General features: G+C 36.7%; 1 protein-coding gene across 1 annotated transcript; it reads left to right on the forward strand.

The window, feature by feature from the left end:
• Positions 1-7,942: 7,942 nt before the first annotated feature.
• On the forward strand, positions 7,943-17,211 carry LOC131933321 (GMP synthase [glutamine-hydrolyzing]). Its single transcript, XM_059290105.1, has 18 exons — positions 7,943-8,004; positions 9,781-9,872; positions 11,061-11,152; positions 11,306-11,420; positions 11,552-11,649; positions 12,115-12,218; positions 12,756-12,949; positions 13,391-13,556; positions 14,029-14,180; positions 14,282-14,342; positions 14,870-14,982; positions 15,103-15,208; positions 15,462-15,577; positions 15,725-15,850; positions 15,989-16,104; positions 16,379-16,532; positions 16,661-16,810; positions 17,047-17,211. Exons 2-18 carry the CDS (start codon positions 9,783-9,785, stop codon positions 17,146-17,148), a joined length of 2,055 nt encoding a protein of 684 aa, XP_059146088.1. The 5' UTR covers positions 7,943-8,004; positions 9,781-9,782; the 3' UTR covers positions 17,149-17,211.
• Positions 17,212-18,805: the final 1,594 nt, after the last annotated feature.

An 18,805-nucleotide genomic window follows, 5' to 3' on the forward strand; every position in this document is an offset into this window, starting at 1 on the left:
GCCAAATGTGCTTGTATCTAAAGCCACTCCTGACACAAGGCACATCTTCTGATCATGACCAGTAGCGTAGCGAGGGGGGGGGGCATATGTCCCCGGGCGCGACCTTTGGGGGCGCCAAAACGGGTTGGAAAAACAAATTGAAAGGTTGAGGGGGGTGGAAATCGAAATCTTGAGGGGGGGGGTGCAAATCGAAAGTTTGAGTTTGTTCCCGGGCGCCGGGAAGGGTCGCTACGCCTCTGATCATGACACAACCTTACGACTGCTACTGTTTGGGCTGTTTATGACTTTGTTTGGTTAAACTTGTAATTTAACTATTCATTTAATATACTACTACATTCGAGATTGTTTCAAAGGTGCGAAGATACGACGTTATATAGTTTGCCCCTGTGTCGAAAGGTGTCGCTAAACCTCTGATTGTGGGGTGTCAACCGAATCGGGAAACACCATTCAAGAGGGTGACACCACGGAAAAGTTCCAAGTTTTATATCGCATACATAGGTGTGTAAACTACTTTTAGACATTTTCTTGTCATATGCATGATGAAGCAGGCTATACTGTATGAGCAATTTTCCCTTTAATAAAATTTCGAGGGGCAGCGCTCCGGCAGTGTAAGATATGGCTCCCAGATAACCCCAGCGGTTATCTTAGCCAATGTTTTTCTAAGCTGCGCGGTTGCGCGGCCGCGCAGTAGTTTTGAACCTCCCGCATTGTCATTTTGTAAAATACATATATCCTTCTATAAGACTTTTAGAACACCGCGCGCACAAAAATATACGCTGCATACTAGCTTTTTACTCTTAGACTTAGAGGGAGCGTTGATCTTAGCACCAAGGATCTGTTGATTGGGCTCCCTGCACAATACTTTTCCCCATAGAAGAAATGTTGTATACGAGACGATGAGAGGAGTAGGATGACGGAATTACTGCACCGGGTGTCACCCTATCTAATGATGCAAGTGATAGAAAATAGTTCGTTTTAACCTGTTCCAATACACATACTATTATAAGAATTATTAGCATACTTATTACTACTATTATTTTTTAAGCCCTTTTAATCAAAAACCTCCGAAATTGTAACAAAAATGTATTTCATGACCAAGCTGTATGACTGGATTGTGTATGCTTCGGAATATAATCAGCACAATTTTTGGTAGGCAAAATAAACAAATCGATTTATTTTGACCTCGTTTTGCAGGTTTTTGCAATGCTTACCAAAACGTCTAATGACTCTTTGGATCCCAAATTCGGGTTATCGTTTCTGGGTCTAACGATTGGCAACTGATTATTCTCACATATAATTTCAAAAGCTTCACATTTAGTATTACTCTTAACCATAGGTAACCTTGTATGAGTTGGGCGCTAGAGCTTACAACTGTTAGGCCAAAAGTTTCAAATTTTTTGTACTCGGACTCCAGTTAGAGGATAAGTCACAAGTATGAAGTAAACGGCGCTTTGGCACAATGCTGATCAGTCTCTTCATAACCCAAGAACACAATAACAAAAGCAATTTTGTTCATACGATGGAACGGCGTGGTCGGATTGGAGAGTGCACGACTGCTAACCCGATAGCCTCGAGTTCGGAACCCGGGCTTTGACCTCATATGTTGTCATTGAGTCCACCCAGCTTTTATGGATACCTGGCTCACGTTTGAGAAGTTAAAGACACGATCAGACTGTCCCTTTACATGGCAGGATCACATAAACAGGTGAACTCTACATCTTCTGCCCTGCCCCGTAGACTGCCAGATTGGAAAGTTTAACTGTGTTTCATAATGCTTTATCGACCGATTGTACCGAAGAGGGCTCTATACTCTCTAGACTTGAACATACAAAATCATGGCCATTGTTTTGCATACACCTTCACCCATGGAAAATAATTAATTCTCTGAACCTGTGTTGGGGGAGATTGCTTCTATTTTTAGCGTCTTGTCAAGGTATACCGAGAAAGGCCGCGGAGAAACACCTACAAATTATTCCTGACAGAGGATAGTGTGTCGTTTGGTTTTACCCAGGCAACATCCGCGTGTCTGGGGCGACCTGAAAACGTCAGGACCGTTTAATTCCCACATGTTAGCCTGGTCTCCGTTCGTTTGTCACACGGGGTATTTTGTACCGGGGGGTAAAAATAACACTGACACCGGAGGGAACACAGTTTGTCCAGCTCGCGCTTAACTCTGTGTCGAAGGGAGAGAAGAAGAGAGAGAGGAAAAAAAAACAAGTCACACATTGTATAAGGGAAAGAGAACACCGTGGTAGCTTTTGTTTTACTTTGACAATGTTTCAAAAACTAACGATCTTTCTGGGGGTACACAAGGTGTCGACCTTTTCTCACGGTTACACGGGACAAGATTTGTTTTGGTGTTTTGTTTTGTTCTCGCCATAATGGCGTCCTTTGTAAAGAGGGTAGACGGCGCGCCCGGATGCAGCGGCCCCAACAATGGAATGTCATATCGCCACGATGACGCGAGAATGCGCGCGATGCATAGGGGTGGTTGTGCAAGGGGAGATAAAACAAGGGATAGGTAAATAAATAAGAGTTATCCGCAAACAAAGCAGTCGTGAGAGAAAAAAAAAAACAAAGCTTGAATGTGATAATTATTAACCAGATCTAACAGTCGAATAATTAACACAACTAGGAACTGCTCGGGTCACTCTGTCCTATAGAGAATGCATAACCTCAATGATACTTGTTTTTAATCAATCCTGGTGTATAACAAGGGTTAATTACTAATTAATTAAATTATGATATTCTTGGCTTATTCTCTCTCTTTAGTCTTCACCCACCTGTGGCGTAACTAGGTGGGGTGGATTGGGGTGAGTGGGAGCAGTGGCGCCCGGCCGAACTACCAATTTATATATAGTTATTCACATTGGCGAAAAAGTGACACCCTCTATTTGGAAAATGTTTGGAACGCCTTTTACTAGACACTGTCCTTTTGCAGTTTTTGCTATGATTATGATGTCACACAATCGATGAAGAAAACAGTAAAAAATCAGTTAGGAAAACAAAAGCAGTATGTTTTTATTTTCACAATTTTTTTTCCACGCAATCAATTATCTTCTCGCGTAATGGCCCAGGTGTGTGCTACACACATCTCCTGCTCCGTGATGTAGGTAAAACTGTTACACCCCTGTCGCACCTGGTCTGTGTGTCTCAAGGGTACGCTGGATCCCCGGGACACCGGAAATCAGTGTTTCTTTCAGACTATTTATCTCCGGGGGGGGGGGGGGGGGGGGCACTTGATATTTTCGGGGGGGGGGCGGTCTAAATTTTCCGGGGCGGACAGGGCGGACACTGGTAAAAGTATATATTTTCTATATAAATTCACTTTCGTTAGTGGGGGGGGGGGGGGGCGGTAGACTTTCTTTGGGGGAGCTCCGAAATGGAATTTATACATAAAATATATACTTTTAACAGTGTCCGCCCCCCTCCGAAAATTTTAGTCCGCCCCTTGAAAATTTCAAGTGTCCCCCTCCGGAGAAAAAAGTCTGGAAGAAACACTGCTGAGAGGGGGGGGGCGGTAGAAGTGCTCCTGGGGTGGAGCGGTGGGGGCACTCAAAGAGATAGCTGACAGAAACTCTGGTTTTGACCCAGCCACCCCCCCCCCCCCCCCCCCCGTCTCACCTAGGTCCGCTTACAACAATCTGGCAGCTCGTTAGCTGGTATGTGTTGACAACGATAGCTAAATGATCGTGTACCAATGGGGTACGTGTGTGACTGCTGACAGGGCATATCGGGGCAGTTGTTGTTGGGTTGCTGGTATCGCTAGCGCCTAACCACGTTAATCAAGAACCGAGTTTTAACCCCACGGCCATAATGGCAACAACGATACATGTTATTTTTAAAATTCTATAAGAAAATTATGAAATATCATTGCTTTTCTTACTGACTTGGTTTTGAAAGGAGTAGTAAGTATTTGTATTCAGTCTTAAGTTTCCTGCTTCATCTGTGTATTCATCGCTATAATTTTTTTATTCAAATAGGAGGGGGGGGGGTAATAGGCCGCACTTAGGGGTGATCCATAAATGACGTCACGCTTTTGGGGCGATTTTTAACTTCTCCCCTCTCCATCACTCCACATCGTCGAGAAAAAAGGCCAGACTCCCCCCTTCCCCCCCCCCCCCCTATCTCAAAACACACTCCCCCGCAGTTTTCTTCCAGGCATCTCTTCCCCCCACCCCCCACGAATGAAATGGAATTTATATAGAAAATATAAACATTTAGTAGTGTCTGCCCCCCGGAAATTTTAGTCCGCCCCCCCCCCCCCCCGAAAATTTCAAGTGCCCCCCCCCCCTCCCCTGGAGAAAAAAGTCTGGAAGAAACACTGCTCCCCCAGACGACGTCACGCTTCAACCTACCATTGCTTTTTTAGTTTCAGTTGTTTTTTTTTAAACATTGATTTTTTTTTTTCAAAAATATTTACTTGACTTGGTCGCCATAGGATATTAATCAATCTCTATTCTAATTTAGAAAAACGTCCTTTTAAAAGCTGCTAAAATTCAGTTTCAAACATGAATTTTTAATGCAAGTGTGTCGTCACACTTTCTGAACCACCAGTCTCCACGTCACACATTGTCCCAAAAATTCGCAACTCCCTACCCCCTAAATCGTAACGTCGTTTATGGGCGACTCCTTATGCCTATATAGCAGTGGCGTAGCGAGGTCGGGTGTCACCCGGTGCGGCACTTAATGGTGTCACCCCCAGAGGCATAGCGACCCTTCCCTGGGACAAACTTTCAAATTTTCGATTTGCGCCCCCCACCCCCTCAAACTTTTGATTTGCACCCCCTCAAGTTTTTCTCTATTTTTTTCTCTATTTTTTGCCTTGGTGTCACCCCCCCCCAAATGGTGTCACCCGGTGCGGTCCGCACCCCCCCCCCTCGCTGCGCCTCTGCTATATAGTATATTATAGTATATCACTATCCGCTTTGTTGAGTTCTCCCAAGGTTAACTCTGTTCTCCTACAAAAAAAAAACACACCAAAAAAAAACTAATTTGCCTATAGTGGGGTACACCCGTCATTAAAATCAACCCGCAAAGGTCTAACACTATTTTTTAATGAAGGTGCGCCATATTTTTCCCACTGCTTTTTTTTTTTTTTTACCCGTGTCAAAGATAAAAGATATCCCCTATTGTTCATACGACTTCGTCCCCGTCCGCCTTCCACCATTAGCTAGGCCACAAAGAGGCTAATCATGGCGGTGGATGCGCCATACACGGATGGGTAGGGTCCATGATTGACACATGACAGACAGCATATGACTGGAATAGTGTTTGGTGAATCACGCATTTGATTGGATTAAAATAATGAACCAATAACACTATTAAAAAAATATGGAGCGGCGTGGTCGGGTGGTAGAGCTCACGAATGCTAATCCGAAAGTCTAGTGTTCGGATTCTGGGCTCAGGTGTCCCTGAGTCCACTCGGCTCTAATGGGTACCTGACTCACGGTAGGGAAAATTATTCCCCTGTATGCTGAGGGCGTTTGAAACAGATGACCTACCTGTGTGTCTTGGGTACAGTGTTTTTTTTTCAGACATTTTTCTTCTTCGGTGGGGTGGGGGGGGGGGGGTGGGGGGGGGCCACTTGAAACTTTGGGGGTGTGGTGTGGGTGGGAATCGGGCGGATTTAAATTTCCCGGGGGGGGGAGTGGACACTGGATATATATATATATATATATATATATATATATATATATATATATATATATATATATATATATATATATATATATATATATATATATATATATATATATATATATATATATATATACATATATTCTATTTTGTTCTGTATTAATTTGCAAAAAAGTCATTAAAAAACAATAATGCAGTTTCTAACATTGCATCTTAAGATGCTTAAATTTTAAATAACAAGCAACAATTGAGCTTGGCCATTGGCCTACTTTCATAAAGACCGACGATTCTGGTGAGCATTCCGCAAATAAATATACCCCCTCCCCTCACCTTACCAAGAGCAGAGGCGTAGCGACCCTTCCCGGCGCCCGGGGACAAACTTTTCGATTTGCACCCCCCCCCCTCGAGATTTTGATTTGCACCCCCCCCCCAAACTTTCGATTTGCACCCCCCCCCCCCTTGAGATTTTGATTTGCACCCCCCCCCCTCAAACTTTCGATTTGTACCCCCCTCAACCTTTCTATTTACTTTTCCAACCCATTTTGGCGCCCCCTAAGGTCGGCGCCCGGGGACATATGTCCCCCCCCCCGCTACGCTACTGACCAAGAGATAAGGGTCATCCATAAATGACATCACGCTTTTTTTGACGATTATTACCTCCCCCTCCCCTCCGTCACACATCGTCACAAAAAACGAGACCCCCCCCCCCGCCCTAAAATGACGTCACACCTCAGCCGACTGGCCCCCTCAAAATTGCAGTTGAATTCTTCTTAATACATCGATATTTTTCCAAAAACTGTCAACATAGAGTATTTTAATCAATTCCTATTACAATTTTTTTAAACCGTTTTCTAAAACGCGAAATAACGGCTAAAACTCGTTTTCTATCATTGCTTTTTTATAATTCAAAAGTGTGACGTCATACCATCTGAACACCCCCCCCCCCCTCCCCCTCATCTCACACCGTCACAAAATTACGGACAACCCCCCCCCCCCCCCCGCGCCACGAGTGTGACGTCATTTATGGACGACCCCCATATTACAATGTCACTAAAGGTGGAAGTGCTAGTTTGCTTCAGTGTTAGAATGTCAAGGGAGACAAATCATTTAACTATTCGACTGGTACAAAAACAGCATAACTACCCCTCTTCACCGACGAGTCTAAATCTACGGAAGAAATCGAGCGTTGAACGCAATTTTTTTTTTTTACAAATAGTGAAGGCTAATTTTATTTTTAAATAGCCTACTTTTATTTTTAAATAAATATATTGAAAATAAGATACAAAAACCGTTTGCGTTCATATATAATATATACAAAAATTTACATTTAGGCAATTACTGAGTCATTTCTGGGTTAATTCAATTAAATTTATATTTTGATCTATAAGCCTATAATTTAGTATCACTTAAAATCTTTATTTATATTTTTTTTCAATAGACAATATAGAATCAAGGCTATCAGAAGGCGTTATAATTTTGACATATAGGCTCTTCATCTAATTGCATTTAAAATTTAAAACCAAAGTAATAATTACCGTACATCCATATGTAAGTAAATTGTAAGATTATGTGTGAAATTTAATGTTGTCTTGTCTTTTGTTTTGCTTCTTTACCTCTTTTTAGTAGGTCATATTTAGCGTTTCTTTCAGACATTTTTCCCTCCGAGGGGCGGGGGCACTTCGAGGGGGGGGGGGGGCACTTGTTGAAGTATACATATTCATTCGAAGAGATGCCTAAAAGTAAATTTGTTGAAGCTTTAGCATTAGATCTAGACCTAGGGCGGAGCCCCCTCCTCCCCCCCCCCCCGCCCCCCCCCCCCCCCCCCCAAGAGATGCCTGGAAGAAACTCTGTTTTCAGGCATTAACAAACATTTCTTATTTTTTTATTTTGATTAAAATGTACATCTATAATCAAGTAAGAAATATACTCAGATTTTGTTTTTGCCGACGAGTAGATTTAGGCCTAATTATTCTGATTAAGATTTTGATATTTAAAGTTTGCTTAAAGAGTTTCGACTCAATAGTATTAAATTTACAACATGATTATATAGTCCAGATATAGATCTCTAAAAATCTAAACAATGTGTAAACTAAATAAACACTAATTTGGTACGGCCTATATGTTAAATTTTAATGGAAAATGTTATTAAACATATCTTAAAAAAACAAATAGGCTTACTTCTTTTAGTCATATTTGTTTTAAAATTGTTTTTCTTATAATGACATTATATTTGGTTCAATTTTTATTGGCCATAATCGAAGGAAAACGTCCCACTTTTTCTCATCTCATGTGCCCTTTCCATAATTTTCTGCTGCCTCCTTTCGAAATCGTAGACAGTTTGATCACAAACAGATCTAAATTCAGGTAGGCCCACATATCTAATTCTGGTGTTTATGGTTTTTAATTGTTCATTTTTCCCTATTCAAGAGGCGCTATACTATTAGAAAACCTTAAATTAATCGTTGGAACCTTTTTAAAATAACATTTAATTAGAATTGTCATCCCACACCACAACACCTGTGACAACAGCAGACATGAGACAGACACAGCCAAGCAAGAAAGACAGAGTGATTGCCTTGTTGCGTCCAATTTAGATCTAGATCTAGAGTTTTTAAAGATTATGTATTTTACTAGATATCTAGATCAATTATCAGCTTTATTATCATTTTTAAGCCTAAAGAAAGGCTCCCTAGCTAGTAGAGGCAGAAGATTGAGCCAATTGAATAGGCCTAGAATCTACAAATAATTTACTAAAAAAAATTCTCATCATTACCACTCCAGTCACTCATGCTCATGGCATGCACATGGCCATGGTGTCATGATCAGTATTTATTTCTCATAATCAGTATTCAATTCATTCCCATCTTATTCTTAGTTGGTACAGGACAGGTGTAGATAATAATTTAATTAGGCCTACTTTGAACTACTTTGAATAACTTAATGTTTTTGTCCAGAAAACTAATTGAACTGTAGTGTAGCTGTGTGACATACAAAAATACTTCAAAATAGGCTACTTGTACTAGATCTAGTATACTACTAAATCTACTACTACTTAGTCTACTACACTAATGGATTGGGCTAAATATAGTCTAGTGACTCTAGTATGTTAAAGTTAATATACTATATACACTGGGCCTAGTTTTTGGTAGCAGTAGTGTGTAGATGTCCAGACCCAACTGATGGAACAGATGCCATCATGTAGTAATATTGTAGTTAAGTTAGTTATGGGCTGTCAATGTCTATCACAGATGCATCCTAAATTTCCTTCTCTCTCCCCTTTACATATAATGTTTATTCTTTCTGCGATTTTTAAAATTACAAAAAATGTTCTCCCCCACTTCTGCACACCACTAATCAGTACTTAGATCTAGGTACTTTTTCATTTCTTTAAGCTCAGTAGTAGCCTAAATATTGTACTTTTCCAGTTAGATTGAGACAGAATGGCTGTAGTTATTTATAGCGCTTGAATAGTCAAAGTACTAACATTTAATCAACTGCAATTAAAACAGAGCACTAAAATTAATGCGTTGAAGTATTTATTAGAAATAGGCCCTAATAAAATATAAAAATAAAGTAGTGTTGGAAAAACATTTTTCTCTACCATGTCTGTAATTATTAAGTCAAAGTACTAACATTTAATCAACTGCAATTAAAACAGAGCACTAAAATTAATGCGTTGAAGTATTTATTAGAAATAGGCCCTAATAAAATATAAAAATAAAGTAGTGTTGGAAAGGTTTACTGATGCCAAGCTATCCATTTTGCCTTTGTAAATAACATGAATAATCTTTTATGTTTTGTAATATATGAATTATTCATTAACTTCATCATGATTTGTAAATGTATGGAAATGTGTTACCCTTTATTTTATTGTATTTTTTCTGGTTGTTGATCATTGGTGAAACTGGTATTATGCTATATATTGTGCCATTTTGTCATACAACTAATTTACTTTGTATCTTTGCAGTTCATTGCTGGTTATTAAGGCAATCACTGGGCATAATTTTAATTCACAGCTTGTTAACCTACGTTCAAAACTTTATATTTACACTCATTCTAGTGTAATTAATATATTTGTGAATAATTAAGTGGTGTAATTACTTTAAAGAGATTCTTTTAATTAGACGTTTTTCCTTACAGAAATGAATGGAAGTATTGGAAGTCTCGTTAATGGAAATGGCTTTCCTCATGAAAAGGTTGTTATACTTGATGCAGGTGCCCAGTATGGGAAGGTAAGTCTATCCACTTAATACCAGTTCATTTAAAAAGGTTATCTTTTAAAATATTACTCTTTATCTTTATGCTCCATAGAAAGGAATGCATGTGTTTCTTTGACATTAGTATTGAGGGATATTTGGTCATCAGAGTGCCCCAGTTTTACTTTTCCCAAGCCAAGTCAGACAACCTTCATAGACATGAGCTCTGCTACTTGATACTTGTGGATTAGCATTCATGCGTTCTACTATTCAACTCATACTATCCTAGCAGCTCCTCTTATAACTCAAAATTTTCTATTCTTGTTTTTCATTATTCTAAAGCAGGGGTCTCCAAACTACGGCCCGCGGGCCGAATGCGGCCCTTGAGGTCCTCTCATCCGGCCCGCGGAGATCTTTTTGTGCACGGAAAAAATGTTTGTTAGAGTTGGGTGAGGAACTTTGCTCGGAAAATTCAAAACAATTTGAAAATGTTGCTTTGGGTGCAAATACCATTGCCCTCCGTGTTGCAGACATTGATGAAAACATTGTGACTCAAATAGTGAAAACTGCTAACAAATTTCGCAATTTTCAATTGCAATGGATGGGTCGCTGGACAGCTGTTCAATGTTTTTGGAACAATACAGGGCAACAACTTGACGAGCTTTCAGCAGTGCAAGGTCTTCATGGCTGAAGTAATAGCTGAGTTCCCCACATCGTTTCCATGCGAGATTATCATAGACCTCTAGCTGCAGTTTTAGTAGCGGTTTCCTGAATAGGAATCAAAGGCAGAAGAAGTGAGACTGTTTCAAAACTCATTTGAAGCAAATGTAACCCGTTGCCCAGATGAACTGCAGATGGAGGTCATTGAATTGCAAGCAAATGACTTCCTTAGAGACAAGTTCAAAAAATGGCGGGTGGGTTTTTGTGTTTGCCCAAGGAGAACAAACTTGGACCTCGAGTGTCTTGTCGGCCCCCGGCAGTGTTTCTTTCAGACTTTTTCTCCTGGGGGGGGGGGGGCATTTAAAATGTATATATATATTTCTATGTAATTATATTTCGTTGGGGGTGGGGGGGGCACTGGGGCACCACCACTCAAAAGTGATGCATGGAAGAAACTCTGGCCCCCGAACTGATATTTGATAGTTAATGCGGCCCTCGGGCTGAAAAGTTTGGAGACCCCTGTTCTAAAGTATTACAATTTATTTTATATTTTTACTTGTACAGGTAATAGACAGAAAGGTCAGAGAACTATCAGTGGACTGTGAAATTTTGCCATTAGATAGTCCAGCATTTGTGATTAAAGAAAAAGGTTTTAAGTGAGTGCTGCACTTATCGAGTCTTTGAAAATTATCATTAATGCTCATTTTTGTGATAATTACTTCTGAATTTCATGTTGGATAATAATTGCGACATTTTAAAAGAACACAGTACATGATTACATTTTTTAAAGACTGATCTTTTTCTTTTAGGGCAATTATAATATCTGGTGGTCCAAGCTCAGTAAATGACCCCAATGCTCCACAATATGACCCAGATATATTCAAATGTGGTCTTCCAGTTTTGGGTATCTGCTATGGGATGCAGGTGTGTATAATATCTTACAGATACAAATATACAGAGCACTAAAAACATTTTTCTCTATCATGCCTGTAATTATTAAGTTGAATTAACAAGAATAATAATGCATTTGTATGTTGTTTATTTTTTTTTAATAGATGTTGAATAAAGAGTTTAATGGGAAAGTTATGAAAACTGGTACAAGAGAAGATGGACAATTTGAGATCACAGTAGACACTAGTTGCACACTTTTTAAGTAAGTGAAAATAATTCTAATCAAATCTACATAAATGTCTAAGCAGAGGTGGAATTTTTAATAGTGAAATTGTAACTATGTAATCCTTACTTTTTTTTAACCTTCTAATGATTCATAATCATATTTTATTTTTACTGTAAGATTTTTGTGAGCTAAACAAGGTTTTTTTTTTTTTTGTGCCAGATAAAAGTCAAATGTAATATAACTTTGAGTGCTTTAAACTCATTAACATAATACTGAAAACTATTAAGATAATATTTTTTTCCCCTTTATTTATTTATTGTGACCTTCTACTTTGAAGGATAATGTGTACTATACTTAGTTTTTGTTAATCAATGTGTGAACATTTAACCACAGATGTCTATTCTGAGTTTTAACTGTCTATAGCTGATGGTTAAAATAACTAGTCTAACTGTAAGGCCTGGAGGAATGAAGGTTTTTGTTTTATTTTCTTGTCTTGTTTAGAAAACTAAGTGAGAAGCAGCAGGTGTTGCTGACACATGGTGACAGTATAACACAGGTAGCTGATGGCTTCAAAGCTGTTGCTCACTCCGGTAGCTGTGTAGCAGGTATGATGTGTGTTTGTCTTTAATTTTAAACAGTTCTTTAATTGATTGGTCACATGTTTTTTTTTTAAACTTTTGAGAAGTGTTGTATTAATTTGTAAGGTTTTCTGTAAGTATTAGTTGATGTGGTTAAAAAAAATATACAGAATAAGTAAGATTCTCTATTAAGAATGAATACAGCTTTTTCAAGTTCTTTATATGCACAAATAAAAATTCAGCAGGACCTATCATATGTTTTTGTAAAACAAGCTTTAACACTAACAGCTAGTTGAGTAGAAAAATAACCTTTATGAAATAGTGTTTGTCTTAGTGGCATAACAAATTTCTTTCTACACCTGGCCCTAGTGATAATTATCAACCCTTTTTAAAAAAAAGCTTCTGGCATGCTATGTTCACCAACTGGTATGGCCTGGTGGTTATTATTGCAGATGAAGTAGAGTTAATCCTCTTTGTGACCTTGCTATATCAGCATTAGAAGAATGAAATTAATTTTTTTAACGATATATTAATTAATTAGTTAATTTCATTAATCTGTTTCAGCGATTGCCAATGAAAAGACCAAACTGTATGGAGTCCAGTTCCACCCTGAGGTTGACCTCTCTGAAAATGGCAAACAGATGCTGAGAAATTTCCTGTTTGACGTGGCACAGTGTAGTGGTGACTACACCATGTCATGTAGAGAAGAAGCTTGCATTAAGTACATCAAGGAAACAGTGAAGGATCATAAAGTCTTGGTGAGTACTAATAGTTGCTCATTCAGATAAATATATGCATTTAACGAAACAATGACTAATTCCACAAGCAAATAGTCCATTTGAACCATATATGTGTATAAGAATTTGCTCTTACGCAGATTTAAAAAATTACAGTTTACCGTAGTTGTGTTCCCTAGGTACAGCTGAGACTGCCTGTCTTTAAGAAGTTACTTAATGCAATGGCACAGCAAAAGTCTGTGGTACAAAATATTTTTTAATCTAGCATAAAGAAAATTTATTTTAATATCCAGAGGTTAAAAGCAACTTAGTTTTGTGTGTTTTTTTTCTTATTCATAAAAGATATTCTATCATTTAATATCAGTGATCATCTAAGTCTTTTAAGCTGTGTCTCAATATTCTGACAGTAAAACATCCTCTGCATTATTAACCAATGAAACTTGTCCCTTACCTTTGCTGCAGATGCTGTTGAGTGGGGGTGTGGACTCTACTGTCTGTGCTGCACTGCTACACAAGGCCCTGAATGAAGACCAGGTGATTGCTGTACATATTGACAATGGTTTCATGAGGAAAAATGAGAGTGAACAGGTAGAACAATCCTTGAACAAAATTGGACTCAAGGTTAGGGGTGAGTAGTCTCTGTCTGTTACATTTATGAGTGATGCTTATATTAGTTTAAAATACTTTGCTCATTTGATTAATGTTGTGAGTCATTTTTTTTTAAATTTCAAACACTAGTTTAGGAACAGAAGAATCAAACTACTCATACCATTTTTGTCTAGACAAACAAGCTGTATTATATAACTACTCACAAATTCTTTTTAAACTAGTTTCCCTTGCATTAAGCATTATAATTGAATTTGCAATACTTAACCCTTTAGACCTTAAAATACAAACACCTTATATAGTCAATTTACCTTCAATATTCAGCGTCACAAAGCTTTAAACCAGCATTGAACGCTGAACTTCTGATACACCTCCACCATAAAAACAAGCTGATTAGTGGAGAGAAGTTAATTTAGAAAGGTGATAGTTTATTTTTAGGATGAATGTGAAATCTTTGATGTATTTTTAATATTTGTTGCATTTTTTTGTTGCAGTTGTGAAAGCTTCACATACTTTCTATAACTCCACAACATCAGTGCCAATGGATACACATGATATTAACTCTCGCAAACGAAAAACAAACACCTTAAACACAACAACTAACCCAGAGGACAAGCGCAAGATTATTGGTGACACATTTATGAAGGTAGGGAATTACATCTTGCCTTTGTAATTTGCTTGTTTTATACATTTTTTGTTTATGTGATGAGATGAAGTGAAAAAAATAAATACTTATTTATTTCACAGGTGGCTAATGAGTGCATTGAAGAACTTAACTTAAAACCTGAAGAAATTTATTTGGGTCAAGGTTAGTCTCAAATTATGCAAATAGTTATTTCTTGAATTATTTTTAATTTAAATTGTTCCCTTAAATAAAAACAAATATTCAATCTTTTAACCCTTCAGCCAATAAAACATAATTTTCCAATTCCTTTCCTGTATTAGCGGTCACATGTATTTCATTTTTTTTAATTCTGTTTGGCTGTGCAAAGCATTTGACCTTTCACAGTAGTACCATGCTGAATGTCTGATTTTTAAATTGTAGCAGTTGAGATATTCTTTAGCTTTTTGTGTGTGCCAATCTCTGTAGTTTGTTGACAATGGTTTTGACCTAGGCAGGTCACTGCCAGGTAATGCTGGCTGAATCATATCATAAATTTTCTGCACTTTCATTTAGTTCTGTTTGATGTTTCTTTACATTTCTTTAACAATAGCTACAAAATGTCCTATTTTCTTTAACCTTGTGTAATAACAGGGGCTGAGGGAATTGAGAACAAAAAGTTGGTTGGGTCTGTAAGGATTGATGTTACAAAAAAAATCACTTGGTTAATTTAGGTACTCTTAGGCCTGACTTAATAGAAAGTGCATCTGCCTTGGCAAGTGGGAATGCAGATGCTATCAAAACACATCACAATGACACAGATCTGGTTAGGGAGCTGAGAAAGCAAGTAAGTTGTAATGAGAGAAAAAAGTAAACAGTAAGGAGTTAACTGGTTTCCACTGCTTCATAGTGGTCTAAACCATCATATTTACAGCTGAATGAATAATTTATTTTCTCTCGAAATCAGGGTCGTATTGTGGAGCCATTGAAAGATTTCCATAAAGATGAAGTTAGGGCAATAGGCAAAGACCTTGGACTGCCTGAAGAACTAATTAACAGACATCCTTTTCCTGGTGGGTATTTTGTACACTAGTCTACAAGAATGACAAAAATAATGAGATGTAGTATTTTGTGATAATATTACCATTGCATAGAAAATAAGTTTTATTTTGAACTTGTTAGTCTTGATATTATTGTAGTTATTTATTGTATTAGTTGTAGATTTTGCTAACTTTTAACATATTTTTATTTTTCTACAATACGTATTGACGTGAATAAGGTTAGTGTACTAATATTTTAGATAATTGTATCATTATATTTTTATAGGACCTGGTCTGGCTATCCGTGTGATCTGTGCTGACGAGCCATACATGTGCAAAGACTTTGCTGAAAATTCAGTCATGCTGAGGATAATCACAACTTTCTCCACTTCTTCTAAGACAGTAAGTTGTTGATTTTAATGTCAAGGCTATTAGATATGAGGATCCTCATTGAAATATTTTACTGATTTTACAAAGATTCTTTTTAACTACATAATATACCTTTTTGGTTCGTTTAGTTTGTAACAGCATAATTTTGTCTTTGTTTAGCCACACTCATTGTTGAACCGAATCAAATCCAACTCATCACAAGAAGAACAAGATATGTTAATGAGGGTGTCTGTCAAAACTTCAATATCATCTTTGTTACTACCTATAAAAACTGTGGGTGTACAGGTGGGTTCTGTGTTATTAGTATTCCTTTTTTTTCTCTTAAACTAACTGATTTATGTCAAAAAAAATTATCTCAAAACTAAAATGTGAGCCAATAGTTGAAATGTGTGACTGTATTAGCTTTTCACTTCAAATATTTAGGGAGACTGCAGGACATACAGCTATGTTGCTGCACTGTCTACAGATGAGGAGCCAAATTGGGAGGAGTTAATGACACTAGCTAAAATCATCCCAAGAATTTGTCATAGTATTAATAGGTATTCTAAACCTTTTTCTTAATTTTTAAACGGTGGAATATTTTTCTATGTTTTGTTGTATTCTACAATGATCACATTAGTAAATAAAAAAGATGTACATGTGAAAAAAAAAATTAAATTATAATAAGCAAATTAAGTTTGTGAAAATTATGAAACTGATAAAAAAAGACTATAAGGGAGTGTGCATTAAAAAAACATTTTAAGATATATAGAGATTAACCCTGAACATCCAATTATGTTAATTTAAATGACTTGCTGTTTTCTTCTATTGTAGGGTAGTTTATGTGTTTGGAGGACCAGTCATTCACCCTGTAGAAGACATAACACCCACATTTTTGACAACTGGGGTACTGGCTACTCTACGACAGGCAGATTACAATGCCACAAGGACTCTAGCAGAAGCTGGGATAACTAAATTAATATCACAGGTGCAACATACATTACTTTAATCAATGCAACCAACGTTGCAACAAAAATCACTTTTTTAAACTTCTCTATTTTCACATAGCTTTCTAAAAGTTTATAAAATGAACTAATTAATGAATGCTTCCCACAGATGCCCATTGTTTTGATCCCAGTCCATTTTGATAGAGACCCCAGCTTACACCTACCTTCTTGTCAAAGATCTGTAGTCATTCGGACATTCATCACCAATGACTTCATGACTGGCATCCCAGCAACACCTGGGAAACAGATTCCCGTTAAGGTTAGAACCTGTGTGGTGGCACTCAATTTATTTTCTAATATTCTTTTGTGCATTTTTAGATTATTTCTTTAAATTTTGCATTATTATAGCTACTATTAAACTACTTTTTCTTTGTGACAATAAAGCTTCTTTTTTTTTCGAGATGTATTCTTTAAACTTTATTTTAGTTGTTTAGATTAGAAGATTTTTAAATGTATTGTGCATCTTTGTAATAACATGTATTCACTTGACCTCAGGTTTTGGATAAAATGGTAGAGAATGTGCTTCAGGTTCCTGGCATTTCAAGAGTTCTGTATGATCTCACAGCCAAGCCACCTGGTACTACAGAATGGGAGTAATTCTTAATGCAGTTTTTTTGTTTTAAATACAACTTGTAAATAATTTTAAGAAATAAATTTTTAGCTATTTCCCCCCCCCCCCCCCCCCCCCCATAATTAATACCACATTTCAGCTCATTTCTTTTCTCTTTATTGGTTTTTATTGACACTGCTGGTTTTATTCAGTAAGAAAATCATTTTTTTTTTCTATCACTGTTTAAAGTAAGAAACAATGTTTTTATTTCAAAGTTATTAAAAATGTTAAAATGAAGAGTTTCTGTAATAAAATATTTCTGAGTTACTTTCCTTTTACAATACAGAATTTGTTTTTATTGTTAGATAAGTTTGCAAGACCTCATTCATGTAAACTAGTAAGGACTTGCTACATTTTCTAAATAGTTGGTGTTAATATAATATAAAAACAAGCATCAGTATTACTTTAGCAAGCTTTAGAAATATGTAATTTCATATGAATTACCAATTTATATTGATTAATAAAGTGATCTTGTTGGAAAAAAAATTAAGTTTTGTCATTTTTAGTGTCAATGATCAAATTGCATTTTGGTTTACAGGTATAAAAAATATTCTGATGTCTTCAATGAGACGTTAGTATATGTACACAAACCATGTTATAACATGGTTTTGTAATTCTCTTGCTTTACCTGTCGTCATTAAAGATCGCTCCATACTTTTATTCGTACATTAGTGTCATTAATTTTAAAGCACACATTTTTCAGCAATTCAGTATGCTTTTCTTTATGACACAACCACATATTGACCGAGTGTCAGAACTATTCTTTTTACATAATGTAATTTTGTATCAAATCCACATATCATGAAAATTTCACCCCAAGTAATTTAATCTGGTACCATTAAACTCATTTCCAATTGTATGGTTTTTTTGCAAACTGTATACATGTCTTTTTATAGTATTCATGTGTTACTAAGTTATTCAGCCCAATTGCAATGTGAGTAATGTCCCCTGTAGCCTTGACTTGCTAAATTTATTTGGTTTTAATAGCAAATTTGGCTTTTCTTTTCCCTAAAATCAATATTTTAAGTTTATTTTGTTTGCATTTGAACCTCACCAACAAAAACTTTAGATGTTTGTTTATCTGGCAATTTATTGACATTGTATCAGTTTTACCATTACTCCAGTGTGACCAGTTTGTGTGCAGTGCTTGCCCAAATGGTTGTCTGTATTGTATACTCAGGTATCATTTTATTTTTTAAATCACGACTTGTGAAAAAAAAAATGTTTACATTTAACCTCAGAGCTTCATTTCAGTGTAAAGCACAATAAATTTGAAGGCATTGTTGATCTTTTGTTTTACTGTTTAACCTATTTAATTTTATTTTCATTCAGTTAGGCAGAAACTAATTACTATGGTAAAAGCATTTGGTTATATCTTGGTTTTATTTAGTTTTATTGTCTTTTGACACCTTTCACTTATATAATTATTGATCTGCAAGTAAGTAATTTATATTTAATTTGGATTTTTAAAAATATGTATTTATAACAAGAATTATTCAAATTGAATTTCAACAACAGCTGGGCTGCCTACTTGTACAATTTTTCCTGAAATTAACTATTTTGACATCCAGGTTATATTGATTTATCCTTGAAGGTTACATTTTTCCTTCTGTAAAAATTTGAAATTATCACTAGCAGATATTA

Source organism: Physella acuta, unplaced genomic scaffold (genome assembly GCF_028476545.2).
Source record: "Physella acuta isolate Inbredline_101_S28 unplaced genomic scaffold, ASM2847654v3 ptg002455l, whole genome shotgun sequence".
Lineage (NCBI taxonomy): Eukaryota > Metazoa > Mollusca > Gastropoda > Physidae > Physella > Physella acuta.

Excerpts from the sequence above, each read along its gene's own strand:
- LOC131933321 (XM_059290105.1), top strand. The coding sequence starts at position 9,783 with ATGAATGGAAGTATTGGAAGTCTCGTTAATGGAAATGGCTTTCCTCAT. Across the intron at positions 14,181-14,281 it reads TTGGTGACACATTTATGAAG|GTGGCTAATGAGTGCATTGA; the intron begins GTAGGGAATTAC and ends TTTATTTCACAG. Across the intron at positions 14,983-15,102 it reads TTAGGGAGCTGAGAAAGCAA|GGTCGTATTGTGGAGCCATT; the intron begins GTAAGTTGTAAT and ends TCTCGAAATCAG.